Raw genomic sequence first — 15511 nt, 5'->3', positions numbered from 1 at the left:
TATCAAGGAACCATTTTACAGAAAGGTTATGGTATTGGTGGATTTTTTGCAAAGCTGTTTCGCAGTGCTATGCCTTTTTTGATGAGTGGAGCCAAAACAGTCGGAAAAGAAGCCTTGCGGACTGGAACACAAATTGCAAACGACGTATTGTCGGGAGAAAATTTTAAAGTCTCCCTCAAAACCAGATCTAAAGAAGCTGGCAAAAAATTAGCGAGGAAAGCAGTTCAGAAAGCAGATGAGATGATTGGTCACGGAAGGTTTAAAAGGAAGCGCAAAACCCCCAAACACTTCATTTCGTCTAAAGCCAGGAAGGTGCAACGACGTGATATTTTTGACTCGTAATGGCTTTTCTGTTAAAAGATTCTCCGGAATGCGCAAAATCCGAATTGGATTTATTTTCGTTACCTCCCACACAAACAGTTATCGAAAAAGGTCAGTGGGTTGAATTTCATCCATTAGCCAATGTATCGGAAGGAAGTCCTGTCGAGTTCAATGTTTCTGGAAGCGGAGACGACTACCTAGACTTATCACAGACACAACTCTACGTCAAAGTGAAAATTTTAAAAAATGATGGCAAGCCAATCACGGCTGAAAGTAAAGTGGGACCTGTCAATCTCTTTTTACATTCTATGTTTTCTCAAGTGGATATTAGCTTAAATGAAAGACTCGTTTCCACCAGTAATAACACGTATCCTTACAGAGCCATGATAGAAAAATTATTGAATCATGGTTTTGATACGAAAACGTCTCAACTGTCATCAGAATTGTTTTTCAAAGATACAGCAGGACGTATGAACGTTTTTGATATTCAAGACACTCAGCCGAATGAAGGATTCAACCAACGAGCAGAATTGTTTGTCTTCTGAGCGGACCTACCGGTTCGGGAAAAACATTTTTTGTGAAGAAATTGATAGATCATAAAATGTTCCATCCCATGCCGACCAATATTATTTATTGCTACGGAAGTTATCAACCTCTTTTTAATTCCATGAAAAACGTAAATTTTGAAGAAGGATTACCATCTAACCTGCAGACTCTTCAAAATGCTTTAATTATCATAGACGATTTAATGTCTGAATTAGCAAGTGATACTCGCTTAAGCAAACTTTTTACAAAAGGAAGTCATCACCGAAACCTTTCAGTCGTTTTTATAACACAAAATCTTTTTCACCAAGGCAAGGAGATGAGAAATATTCATTTAAATTCTCATTACCTTGTCCTATACAAAAATCCTAGAGATAAAAGTCAAATTATGCATTTAGCTAGACAAATGTTCCCCGGAAAAGTAAAGGCCTTTCAAGAAATTTTTCAGGATGCTACTTCAACTCCATTTAGCTACTTGTTGATTGATTTACGACCTGAAACAAGTGAAACGCTTCGCCTTCGTACAGGCATCTTTCCTGGGGATAAATACTATGTCTACCAGCCCCGATAGTTCATTTCAGTTTGAGACGTCGAATGGCTAACATGTCTTCTCCCATCGTGATCGATAAGGTTTTCAGTGGATGCCTCATTATTACATTGTTAAAGAATTAGCTTTTTACTCCGTGCATGAAGGATATCACAGTTGCTGGTCATTTTTACCTCCTCAGCCTTGGAAAACATTATCACGATCTCAGCAAAAGTGTTTTGCTTGGGTCACAAGAAATCGTCATCATGTGAATTGGAGTGAGGGTGTTTTACCTTCTACTCATCTTCGTATTATTTTGCAATATTTGTCATCTATTTATTCTGTCATATACGTGAAAGGATTAGAAAAGAAATTATTTTTAGAAAATTTATTAGGTAGAGACATCATAAATCTAGACTGTCCTAAGATAGAGAATTTAAAAAAGAAAAGTTCTTTAACATGTTCGATTCATGCAAAAGGATTTAATTGCTGTGCTTTAAACAAAGCGGCTGCATTTGCTACCTATATAAAAGAAAGTGTGCAAGAAAAAGAGCTCATTTGTCATCAGCATGTCTCATCTGAAGGATGTGGATTATCTAAAACTATTAGGAAAAAGTCGAATAAAAGCAGCTGTACTGAAAAAGTGTCCGAATCATCTCATCAAATCAGTTTGTGAATGCGTTTTAAATCTTCTAAAAGGAAACGTACCCATCACCAAACGCGTCAAAAATTGACTCGCCCCTTTTAAAAGAACTTTAAGAAAACTAGCGGACAAAAAAGTACCTCTTTTTAAGAAAAGACGTCTTTTGGTTCAAAAAGGTGACGGTTTCCTATCTTTCCTGATTCCTGCAGCAGTCAGTGTCTTATCCTCCCTTATCCATGGAACACAGTAAGAAATTTGCGCTGGTACCCCTGGATCGTATGCAGCAATTTGAAGATGAACATTTGAGTGATTTAGATACCCAAATTCAAAACATCTTAAAAAAGAAAATGGACGATGAAGAAAAGTCTAAATTGTACATCCAGGTTCTGCAAAAGTATGTTACATTTCCTCATGTGAACACTTCCGAAGAACAACCGCCTGAACAACGTTCTGAGAAAGATATAGAAAAAGAAATTATGCAAACAGTTCCTGTGAAGCAGAAAAGAACGGCACAGAAAATAATAGATTTTCTAAAAGAGCATCAGATTTCCTGGACACAGAATAAAGAACTCATTCTGGATGATCATGTGTTTTCTGGCTCTGACATTGTTCAGTTGATAAACTTTCTGTTGAGAAATAGAACTCAAAAACCTTTTGCCTTTGAACAGTTTAAAAATGTACTGAATGTTAACAACTTTCCTCAAGACTTTGTGAAAAACAAACATTTAATGAATGTAAAAACTACGTATGCTAGACCTAAAAGAAACGCATCTTCCAAACTATGGCTGAAATTCTAATGATACGTGAATAAATGTAATGGCTGATCATTGGTGTTGTATTTTTTTCTAATTAAGTTAACATAATTTTTGAAAATAAAATATGACAATTATTTTCTAGGAAAAACTTACCTTTCATGAAATCCTTTCAAATAAGAAAAACACAATTTTATCATTCAAACTTCTGTTTATTATTTTTTTTTCTAAATAAGTTTTCTTTTATACACATACAAATGCATGATTCTGCATATATATATATATATATATATATATATATATATATATATATATATATATATATATATATATATATATATATATATATATATATATTTACATACACAATTTCATTTTCAGATAAGGTTCTAACATAAACATAAAAAGTTCTTCTTCAATATACTAATGACCATACGGCAATGTGCTCAAGTCTTTTTGAATTACCCGTTTGTCTAACACAATTCTGTACATTTTTGTCTCGGGTTTATTCATCACCTTTCTTCTCTTCGCTTGTCGGGTGATTTTGGAGGGGTTGTGGAGAGAGATGATCTCACTTCGGTCGAGGCTGCAGACCAACCGTTTCATACTTTCAAAATTCAGCAACTGAGAATTCCGGAAGTTCAAGGAAAATCCTCGGACTTTGCAGCAGGTTTTCCCAGTGGCCGTCTGGTATGCGTAGTTTTTCGGTCCTCCTGAAAAAATAACAAGATCATGAGAAAAAGAGATAATAATAAAAAACATGCATTAAACATTTTTGGTACACATTAAATAAAGAACTTTTTAAAGGTCCTTACCAGAGACGAAGGTTTTGATGACATCACCCTCCAGTTCATCCGTGAACTCTCCAAGAAAATTTCCTAACGGGGGATCATTTCTTCCATTTGAGGCATATATTATGGAGTCTGTGTCGTGATACAGGACGTCCCTACCCAATTTTTCCATTTCACTATACAGCTTGAGACGAGCCCAAGCTGTTGTGAACGTCGCTAGGAAAATGGTGGTAGAGGCATCCTGCGGCACAAATTCCTTTGAAGATTCCCAGGAAATGGCAGCCACCTCAGGCGTGGGAAGAAAGACATCCTTGATCTGAAAATAAAAGAAGAGTCATGAGATAACAGTTCAAAATAGTTATGAGTTAACAGCTCAAAATACATTGAGTTTACAGATGAATAAAATCGGTAAGGAAACTTACTGTTTTAGTAGGATCCGCCAACATCTTATTAAATTCTGGCACCGTATGCACATAAGTAAGCTGTCCTTTGTTGACGTTCATACCCCATCTGAAAAAAAAATCCAACATAAATCACAAAGAATTAAAAATGTTTACAAAAAATTTAAGTCCAAAAGAAATCATATTACCTGCCCCAGAAACTGTTCAGGGCCAACTTGGCGACTTGTCGACGCCCAGGGTTTTTCGATATTTTTTCGGCCTCCAACTTGACACCCTCTCTTTCTTCATATTGGCGAATGTACTTCAGTCTGGCTAGTTCCGTCACACACTCCGAAGGCCATCCGCTACTTTCCTGCTTGATCTTCAGAAACAGATCAATGTATGATCTGAACAGAGAAGTAGACGATGCCTGGAAATGGTACACTTCGTAAATCTAGAAAATAAAAAATAAATGTCAGTTATAAAAAATTTTTAAAAGTAACCTCTGAAACTAAATAAAGATTAAAATATTCTTTGAGTACTTACATGTGTGATGCGGTAGCCTTTCTTTTTCGCCAGTTTGACTTCCTCCGTTACCCACGTTCCGACAAGAGCTCGCTCGTCGTCTGTGTGGGTACACGGAGTCTGCAGTTGAAGAAGGGCGCAAGTACGACACAGGGGGGAACATCAGCTTCTTCCGGCACCGATAGGGCAGTACCGGAAGATACAGATTCCGTGGAGGAATCACTCGGCATTGGATAATTCCAAAATAATCTTCCACATCTCTAAAGCTTTCCGTGATGATTGTTGGATGTCCCACAGGGTAGACGCAATACTTGTTCACCTGTGAATAAAAACAAAAAAGTCAGAAAAAACACATCATAAAAATATACAGAAAATTTAGAAATTTTTTGAAATAATAAAAAGTACGAACCCAGGGATAGAGTGAGGTAAAATCCACATATTTTGCGTCTCCCTCATGGAACAATTTGAGGGCATTGGTCCTTCCTCCAAAAAACGACTCGCGAGGATTGAGTCGATCCCTCAGATGGTGTTGATCCAGGAAAGCTTGGAGATCTGGATTTTCCTCCTTCTCTCTTTGAAATTCATGCTCCCACATTTCGATGACGTGGAAACCCTGGGTGCGAAGCTTTCTTGTCGTTTCTTCTGTATTTTCTCTTAACGTTGCCATGGAAACCCCTTTCAGTGGATGTATGATATCACCATCGTAACACGAACTACATCCGTGAAAGAAACAGCCCTAAAATAATACAAATATATTAATAGTGTTCCACATGTAAATTAAACATTAAAAGTGTAAAATCATTAAAAAGAATCATATAGAAATATAATTTACTTTTTACATACCTGAAACTGATAGACGGTTTGTGTTTCTTGGCAGAATCCGTCTACCGAGATTCCGGCGACTCTGTGCTCTCCGGAACCGTTCAACGCATGTTGAATCTGTAGGCCTTCCGAAGCAGCAACAAAGTCCAACCATCGGATCGAATCAGGGCTGTAATTCGTTGAGTTGATGTAGCCGTGTGTAGGCACCATGGCAATCGTGTCGGGTTGAATGTGGCCACTCCGATACGTTGCCATACAGGCTGACGCAATGGTCACGTATCTGAAAAGACAAAAATAAGAACGATTTAATGAACTGTAAATATGATTATTATTGTATAAGAAAATGAGAAAATGACTTACTGGAATGGATCCACATTCGCCACATCCAAAAACTGGGCTCGAAACTCCAGACAACAGCGGCGAAGAATATCCACGTCCGATCTATGAATATAAAAAGAAAATGTTAAATATACGAAACATAAAATATAAAATTAAAGCAAGAAAAAAGGAAAAAACATACCTGCAATAGGCCAGCATCTCATCTTGAAAGTTAAACACATCCCCCTTGTGTGCTTCATGCCAGGACAGAAATGCTTGTCGGGCTGAAGTGCTCATGGTATCCGGGCTGTAGTACCGGGCTTCAGGCAGCGGTCCGACATAGCTCTGGTTTTCCCTCGAGTTAAAGAGATGAGGGAAGTATCCTTTCTTTAATTCGGTGAGACCGAAGCATCCCGGTAGTTTGGCCAACGCCATCGGTAAAAAGTTTAACGAGTCTATGACCCGAATGTTGAGACTGGGGTGTCTTACACTCATGATCATAGACCCGTTAGGGATCACCTCCGGCGCTGTACCTTGCTCCAAGAGCCAGGCCATCACGAACTGCCCATCGAACCTGTAAGTAAAAAAAATATCATGAATAATATTGAAAGCATAGTCATAATTAAAGCATGCAAACTATGGTATTTTTAACTTACCCTTTCATGTTGTGTGCCACGGCGGTGAAGCCCTTGTGTTGTGGGGTGAACAGCCAGGCGCAGAAATCTTGGCATGCTTCGTAACCCGGAAACACCTTTTCAGTGCCGTCGGCATACTGAGCCACCGCGAAATTTACGAGATGCTCCCCCGAAGACTGGTCCGTTTCAAAGTCAAAAAAGATGAACTTGTCATCAGACTTCTTCGGAGCAACACGTCGCAAATAACAACGGTGCTCAGCAGCCACGACAAACTGGCCGCAAGACGGACATTTGGTGGTACCGCACTTATGCAGATCTTTAGGGCACTTACGGCGTTCAATCACTTGGCAGCAGTCCCTGCACTGGTATACCTGTAACGACAATAATTTTTTTAACATAACAATTTTGAGAAAATTATATGATAAATAACTTTGATCATTAAGATATATTTTCAAAACACTTACCCTATCGCAAAGTGAAAACTCTTGGTTTCCAGTGAGGGCTTTGTGTGCTGCATAACAGGCATCGGATCGGCAGAGACGGTCACAATCAGGGCATCGTTGGGGCTGGCCTGGAAAGCAGTCGGTCCTCAAGCATATGGGACAGGCATTGGCACATCTATGACTTTCAGGCATTTGGTAGGCCTTTTCACAGGTTGTGCAATAATTGTTGCTGCCGAAAAATCCTTTCAGAGATTTGATGACGTCGTAATGTCCACCGTGGAGCCACAAATTGATCCGCTGAGGCCTCTCTTTGCCTTTATAGACCACCTAAAACATAGACAAACATTTTCTCTTAAAAGTAATCTTGAACTATTTATAAATCCATTTTTAACATCTAAAAATTACCTACACATTTAATTTTTCCAAGTTAATTATACATGGAAATGAATTGCATGCATAAAATACAAATTTAACCGAAAATAAAAAATTTTTACAAGTTATTTTTTTAACATCTAAACGAACTGCAGAAAGTAAGTTTAAAATTTTGTCAAAAATAAAACCTTTTTCCAAGTTATATTTTTAACGTCTAAATAAATTGCATGCATAAAATAAAAAATAATTTGAAAAGTAATCTAAAAATAAAAATTTACCATGCATGTAAATTTACAAGTTATACATGGAAACGAAATGCATGCATAAAATACAAATTTAATAAATATAAAATTATTTTACGAGATATATTTTTTAACATGTAAATGAATTGCATAAAATAAGTTTAAAATTTTTATCAAAAATAAAACATTTTTACAAGTTATATTTTTAATGTGGAAATGAAAAAGTCACCATGCAGAAACTTTAAAAATAATTCAAAAATCGAACAATTTAGAAATCAATTTTTAGCCGTTATATTTTTAACATGGAAAAACAATATGCATGAACAAATATTAATCTTAAAATTTAAAGTAAAATAAATTTTCAGCCTGCATTCAGTTTTGTCAAGCTATATTTTTCAACGCATAAACAAAATGAAAGTATCACCAATAAATACATAAACTTTAATACAAAAACTGTTTAAGATTAATTTTAAAAATCATACCAAAATAAATTTTTTTCATTCACAATTTGACAAATAAACAAAATGGAACTAAAATCAAATTACGATTTTAAAATAAATAAATATGTAGAAAAAATTCAGGTAATTTCAAAGCTAATATTTACAAGCAGAAATATTTTGAGACAAAAATTGACTTACCCTATTCAAATTTTCCGAAGAGAACACTGCAATTTGTGTGTCCAAGTGCTCTTCAAATAAGGCAATTTCTACAAAAGTGCAAGGGCCTAAAGATACATTCGCATCCAAATGAAGTTCCCTTGCGCGGTTCATCAGAGTTGGATTACGCCGATCTCTCAATGCATTAATGGCCCTCGTGTCCTTGTTCAAATGCGCCAAGGCATAAACAATAGCTTTGGCACAGCACAGTCCTTCCTCGTCGTATGGAATAGACAGAATGGACTGTTTCCTTAATCTGTCCATGGAGATGTTGACTACTTTCCTATTTCGTCCGGCACCCACAGGGCGTTTTATGGTGATCACATCAACTGCAAATCCCGTATCCAGTTCAATTTTGTCTTTAGACTGCAACACTTTCATCACGGCAGCCAGAATCTTTTCAACTGTTAAAGTCGAAACTGCCATCAGGGACGTGCTAATCGGCTTATCCAACCCATCTGCTTGGATACAGAATCGGATGAGGTCTGATGGGCCCAGATTTGCTGTTGTCCGGCGAATAAGTTGCTCAAACAACTCCCGGACGGTGTCAGGAATTCGGACCATCGGGATGCCTTGCACGTTCTGAGGCAGCCGTTCCATATCTATGGAACGGCCGTTCCATATCTAATTCCATATTGGCCCGCAAGGTAATCTCCTCGGCCTGATATTTATGGTTCCGTCGACGAGACTTCTCTGTGAGTACAATCACCTCATCAATCTGGAAAAAAAATAAATAAGTTTCAGTAATAATTAAACATTTTCAAAATACATTATTTTAATAAATCATGCAAGAAAAGAAAAATATATACCGATCGTTCATTCGAAGCAGCCATATACACAGGGCCATGAGCTGATGAGGAAGAAGTCTAAAAATAAATACATTAATTTTAGTACTAAGAAAAAAGTATTCTAGCAGAATCTAAAAATGCTGAAATACTTAAATAAAGATATACTTAAATATTTACCTCAAATCCGGAACCCACTTGATAATACAAGGGTAGATCCATAGGATTTTCCAGAAAAATCTGATCCACTTCATCGATTAACTATCAAAATAAAATAAAATACGTTTAAAATACATTCAAATAGTAATAAAATACGTTAAATAAAAAAGTGCGCTAAAAATACGTGTAAAAACTTACATCGTCATCTGAGTCCCGAAAAGGAAAGTCAGGATCTTCAAATAGGACCTAACAATTAAAAATTTAAATAAATAAAACATTCAAAAAGAAATAAAATTCGTGTTTAAAATAGTAATCTAGACATTAAGTACAAGCGAAAAAATACTTACATTAGATGCAGAATAAGTTCGTTTAGCAGACATCGTGTACAAGAAAACGAAATGGCGCAGGAAAATGACAGAGTAAAAATGACGTTCACTCAGCAAGAATCAGAGTAGAAATGATGAAATCGTGAAAGCGAGCGAATTTATAGGCGATGTATAAGAAACAAACACGTTGATTGGCTGAAATAAGATAGAAAATATTAGTGAGAATCTGATTGGTTGTTAAGATTGTATACGTTCGCCACGGCGGATGTAGAAAGCGTGAAGCGGTTTCGACAGGCTGCAACGTGAAAGAGATGACGTTTGCCTGTTTCCCCCCCCCCAGCCTATTGACGTCGTGGTGATTTTCGCTCCAAACGGAAAAATAACAGGTTTGATAACATGAAGGGCTTAGCTGAGCGGTAAAGCGCTAGACTCCCATCCCAGAGATAGCGAGTTACTTTTAAATCTCAGCCGTGGAGTTACTTTTAAAATTCAGGGAAAATAATATTAAATTCATTAAAAAGTATTAAAAATATAATGTAATCAATTAAAACTAATTAAAAATAATGACGGATTAAATAATTAAAAAAGGATGATTCACAATTAAATAACGAAACATAATTAAAAATAATGAATAAAAATGATTAAACACTTAAAATAATAAATTAAAACGTATATCACAAAGAATAAAAACGAAACTTTGATGATGTCATTCCATGACGTGATACAAGATGGCGCTGGTGTCGTCACTTCCGGAGAAATCCAAGATGGCGGAGGCCACGCTTTTCTGTGACGTCACTTCCGGTTGTCACGCGATTCAAGATGGCGGAGTCGGCACATCAAAGGAACGCCCCCCATTGCGACATCTATTGTTCTCTTACGTCATCTATTGTTATATTACGTCATGGCAGCATCCTTTGACCGCACGGTTACCTCCGGTTACTACTTATGGACCTTTCAACAGCATTCAGTAAAAGCTTCTTTTCAAAAAGGAAGAATATTTTCTTGCAAAGTACTCTTGTTTGATGGAGAAAAACTTATGTCCTATATAATTGAAAGATCTTTCATATTATTACCAATCTGAAGATGAATTTTGTATAAGTTTCAAATTGATGCGCTTCTGCTTACATTAAATTATATATATATATATATATATATCCTTTACATTACATTGTAGAGACATTAGGTATTTTTTTAAATCAGGAAAGATGAAAAATTAGCAAACACCTTCGCCGGGAATCGAACCAGGCCCTCTGGAATACCGGGCCAGCGTGCAGAACCACTGCACCTCGAAGGCAGGCTAGGAAGGCGGGAGAAATATCTTATATACTCCCTCTTTAAAAGAGGGGCTGGGGTTTTTAGGGGACCCAATCGCCAAATTCTGGGTGAGGAGAATCATCATTCAACACCCTTTTAGTTCGGGCGCCAGTGTAAAGACATTAGGTTAATTGGAAAACCTGTAGAGATGAAAAATGAGCAATGCCTTCTCCGAGAATCCAACCACGGACCTCTGGAATACCGGCCCAGCGTGCAGAACGACTACACTACGAAGGCACCCTAAAATGGGGTAAATACCTTATATACTCTACACCACGAAGGCACGCTAGGAAAGCGGGAGAAATACTTTATAAAATAACAGAAAGATATCTGAAAATTACATTTGTCCTATCAAATAGCTGAGAAAAAATTAGTATACTCTTTTGTATGTTTTATTGCCAGTTCATGAGTATGCTCCAGATCTCTCTTCTCTGTTCAGGAATCTGAAAGAGAAACTGCCTTATTATTGCACGAAAAAGGTATTTGCGCTCTCGAAAATCCATAATTTGTACATTTCCCTAATGCAGCATTTTAAATAGAATGACGGTAAAAATATTTGTCTAGAACTACGAAATTTAGTTCTATCATATTCAAACTGTCCTTTATAATATTTGCGATTTGTTGGGTATAAATTTAGAGCAGACTATGATTGCATTAAATATAACGCATACTTATAATCTGATGTTGATGAAGGAAATAATTTACTATATTTCAAACTAATTACGAAAAGAAATAGACGATAAGGAAAAAAAGAGCGAACGAGATTTTTCGCAGTTCTTATTATGCATCTGCATCAGGGACGAAGGAAGTAATTATTAAAAATTAAACATTTGCGAAAAGTATGTCCAAGGAAGTTAATCCTACACACTTTAGATCAATAACAAGATTTTTAAAGAACAAGAAAATAAAAGAAATATAGCATTTATAGTTTGAAAACATCAGTTTGCCGCCCAATGCTTCAAATAAAAGTTAACCACTGAAACACTTTTTAAGATAAATATCAATAAAATTTAAGCTTTTACTCCCTTCTTCTTTTAAACAATAATGCAATCTGCTCTTACCAATTTATAAAATTAAATACTTTCTATTTACTCATAAGACCAAATAAAAGACAAATATATAAAATTGAAACTCAAAATCAATCAAAATTTGAATTTTATGAGATCCATGGATTGTTTTTGTACTTCTTTATGGAAAAAATGTTATAAGCCAAAAAATATCAAACTATTAAAAAAAGTATACTACAATTTACCATTGAAATGTAAAATAAAAAGGAATAGGTATGATGGTTTTTCAGTATACATTATAATATTTATTATGAAGTAATATGTATGTTTTTTGGGAGCTGTAAGATAATAACGTACATAAACATTAAAGGTAGGAATTTTGCAACTGAACGTTATCATAAGATGTTAGAAGCCTATTTTATTTATGGCACTCATGGTACGAAGAAACGCTTAGTGAAAAATGTTGCAATGAACTCCAGATAAAATGGCTTTTGTACTGAGCAACGATTTTTTAATAACGGACAAGATTTATCGCTAGATGAAAATAATAATATTTCTTCCAGTTGCTTAAAAATAGATGACAGTACAGAAAAATATTTTCATTCTAAAATTAATTTATACATTATTAACCTTCTAAAACCTGGTTTAAATTCTCATACTATAATCTTTAGAACGGTGCCATGCAAAACACTTTTTCCCCCTCCTTTACTGTCCCCTAATCAGAAAAGCCGTAGGAAGTACTTTCTTACCTCCATGGTTAGGCTGGATATTTGTCCCTATGCAGGAAAATTTACATGTTTGTCAGACGCTGGACAATAATCTAGAATAGGTTACTATATTTGCGACTTTTTCGAGGTTTATTTTGATTTAATTTAGGCTAAACTGTAGTTATTTATAAAGAACAAATGTATAGGATGTTTATATAAATTCACTATTTCTGTCAATCTGGGTAATCATTTGTGAATTTTATGTCTTTGTTTCTTCTAGAAATTAGCAAACGAGAACAGAACTTGACAAATATGAACTAGCTTTATATGCCTGAGAGTCCGAATGCAGTATTTGATAATCTATTTTCATTAATAAAATAATACTAATGAATAAGTTAATGAAATAATAATAATAATGAATTCATAATAATACTCATTACTATTACATGATTCGAATTTGATTCATTACTATTTGATTTTTGAGGTGATAATAAAGCTTTAAATCTTTTTAGTCCAAAGGGATTTCAGTCCCGAAGGACTATTGCTTTCGTTTTGGCATTTTGCGTCGGACTCATAAACGTCGGTTCACTTTTCAAACTGTTGCCAAAAAATGTTAGAGTCCTGCATTATATTTGAAGAAATTAAATAATGAAAAATCTGCATAAATGATTATTTATTTCTCGCATTGTGATAAAACAATGGTACATAGAGCCATCGAATTTTGAATGACGAAATCCTACTGCGAATATGGGCATCTGAAATCCCAAATTTGGAATTTGTTTTATTATAGATTTTATATTTTGTAAAACTTTAAGGAATTTTTGATTTACAAATTCAATGCTTTAAAAGCGAGAAATGGCAACGTTATATAGAAAAAAAAATACTTTTATCTCCAGCTCGCGAGACTGTGTATATCAGAAATTCTAAAGATATGCTTAATTTAACATTATTTTGCGATATTGCTCTTGAACTGAATTTTATGGTTTAAGTGCAAAGAACATGATATTTAATAAATAAAGGTAACACTCAAAACGTTTAAAAAACGCCCCTTTGGACGTAATTTAAAATCTGAAAAATTTCAGATTTTTTTTTTTTTTTTAGTCCAAAGGGATTTGAGTCCCGAAGGACTATTACTTTCGTTTTGGCATTTTGCGTCGGACTCCAATAAATGTCGGTTCACTTTTCAAACTGTTGCCACAAAATGTTAGAGTCCTACATTATATTTGAAGAAATTAAATAAAGAAAAATCTGCATAATGTATGTATATTTCTCGCATTGTGATAAAACAACGGTATCTAGAGCCATCCAATTTTGAATGACGTAATCCTACTACGAATATGGGCATCTGAAATCCCAAATTTGAAATTTGGAATTTGTTTTATTACCGATTTCATATTTTTTAAAACTTTAACGAATTTTTGAGAAACAAACTCAACGATTTAAAAGCGAGCAATGGCAACACTCTATGGGAGGAAAAAACCTTTTTATCTCCAGCGGGTCGAACTGTGTATCGGAAATTCTAAAGATATGATCATTTTAAAATTATTTTGCGACATTGCTATTAAACTAAATTTTATGGCTTAAGTGCAAAGAGCATGATATTTAATAAATAAAGGTAACACACAAAACGTTAAAAATCCCTTTGACGTCCCTTTGGACGTAATTTAAAATTTGAAACGTTTCAGATTTTTTTTTTTTTTTTTTTTTTTTTTTTGATAGCTTTGTTATTGTTACATAAAAAAGAAAATCAGAGATCTATTAGTTGTGTTTGATTATTTAACTTTTAACAAATATTACTTTGGACTGTCGGGCAAAGGAGGTATATCTGCTGAGAGAATTTTTTTATAAAATTGGATTTTATTTACGTTAGCAAGGAAAATTTTCCGAATACCCATATAATCAATCCATTTTATACCTGCAGTGTGAAGTGAAGTCTGATGAGATAGTTTCTTAAATCTTTGCATTTTCGTAGTGTCCGTAAAGAGAGATAACTTTTAGGCTTCTTTTTAATATTTGCTGAAGAGAATTTTGATGTATGATTTAAAATTTCAGAAAATATTAATTTATCAAAAATATTTTTCAGAAGAGTTTTAAATGTTTATAAAGAATCCACGTCAGCTTTTTTCCTTGGCGGATTTCATTCACAATCATCATTATATCCAAAGTTTGATTTTTCCTTGGTTTTAAATAAATATACATAATATTCTACATAATAAATTTTCTAATTTATTTTAAATAAATTAATCTTTCATACTTTCAAAAGAATAAGGGCATACAAGGTGTTGACATTTACAGTGTAGGAAATATGTATTTTATATTTCTTTCCGTGATCAAAAAGAGTAGCCAGGAATATTTTCAAAGCAAAATTAAAGAAAAAAAATTTTGACAAATTTTTCATAAAATATCCTCTTCGTTGATTGGATGATGTCCATTAAATCATCCAATAATCTCGAATGCTTTCTTTTTCAATACGCCCTGTGAGTAAGACTAATCCAAAAAATTTCTGAAGCTTATCTGATGTCAGTCGCTTTCATGCTTCCTTTTTCCGCTTATATTTGGTGGCAACTCTAAGATTTGAGAAGCATATCGATTCGTTTCTCGGGTTAAAATTTTAAACAATTCATCTGAAAAGTATAATTTAAAAAATCAGTAGCAAGATGAGTTTCCGAAAATTCAGTCTTTATACCAGGATTACCACTAAATGTCAATATGTTAGCTTTGTCATGCTCATTTCGCTGTCTCCATTCAAATAAATTATTAGCCTTGCTTTTGAAGTCATCGGTAACTTTATCTTTATTAAAAGCTTGATTAAAATATATTTCTTCTGTATCTGAAAAGTCCGAATCTGTATCAGCAAAAGTTTCCTCTTCTAAATCTCTTTAGAAACTTATTAATTTCGTCCTGACTGGGACCTTTGACATGAGGTGCCATTTTAAGAACTGAATAAGACAGCGAGAAAAAAAGGTTACACTGAAATCATGAGCAAAAGCTCTAATGTTTGAGAGATAGCATCTGTTTTATTTTCAAGTACACTGGCATAAGACGAAACCTACGGTCTTCGCCAAAACGTAGCTAACCAGCTAAGAAACGGGAAACAATGCATAGCCAAGGGCTGCTCCGAACAGGAATTTGGACCACCTAGGAATCTAAAGAAAAACGATTACTCGAAAAGGGGGAGACAGGCGTAAATGCGGAACTCGAAAGGGGGAGACAGGCGTACCCTCTTAAGCGCAAATGTTTTCGT

General features: G+C 34.8%; 3 protein-coding genes across 3 annotated transcripts; all 3 read right to left on the bottom strand.

Annotated features, from left to right (window-relative positions):
* Positions 1–3144: 3144 nt before the first annotated feature.
* On the bottom strand, positions 3145–4299 carry LOC146997432 (uncharacterized). The gene is made up of 4 exons (XM_085817785.1): positions 4166–4299; positions 3999–4086; positions 3601–3892; positions 3145–3498 (listed from the first exon to the last, which is right to left on the bottom strand). Exons 2-4 carry the CDS (start codon positions 4077–4079, stop codon positions 3209–3211), a joined length of 663 nt encoding a protein of 220 aa, XP_085673911.1. The 5' UTR covers positions 4080–4086; positions 4166–4299; the 3' UTR covers positions 3145–3208.
* Positions 4211–6176, bottom strand: LOC146997431 (uncharacterized). The gene is made up of 6 exons (XM_085817783.1): positions 5824–6176; positions 5664–5744; positions 5325–5583; positions 4891–5217; positions 4503–4800; positions 4211–4410 (listed from the first exon to the last, which is right to left on the bottom strand). The coding sequence occupies exons 1-6, from the start codon at positions 6174–6176 to the stop codon at positions 4352–4354; spliced, it is 1377 nt and encodes a 458-aa protein (XP_085673909.1). The 3' UTR covers positions 4211–4351.
* Positions 6177–6273: 97 nt separating this feature from the next.
* On the bottom strand, positions 6274–8705 carry LOC146997430 (uncharacterized). Its single transcript, XM_085817784.1, has 3 exons — positions 7952–8705; positions 6721–7026; positions 6274–6627 (listed from the first exon to the last, which is right to left on the bottom strand). Exons 1-3 carry the CDS (start codon positions 8567–8569, stop codon positions 6274–6276), a joined length of 1278 nt encoding a protein of 425 aa, XP_085673910.1. The 5' UTR covers positions 8570–8705.
* Between the last annotated feature and the right edge of the window lie 6806 nt (positions 8706–15511).

Source organism: Stegodyphus dumicola, chromosome 5 (genome assembly GCF_044657685.1).
Source record: "Stegodyphus dumicola isolate Sdum_Otavi_A_Nest chromosome 5, ASM4465768v1".
NCBI classification, from domain to species: Eukaryota; Metazoa; Arthropoda; class Arachnida; order Araneae; family Eresidae; genus Stegodyphus; species Stegodyphus dumicola.
This window is presented reverse-complemented; position numbering and strand designations above follow the sequence as displayed.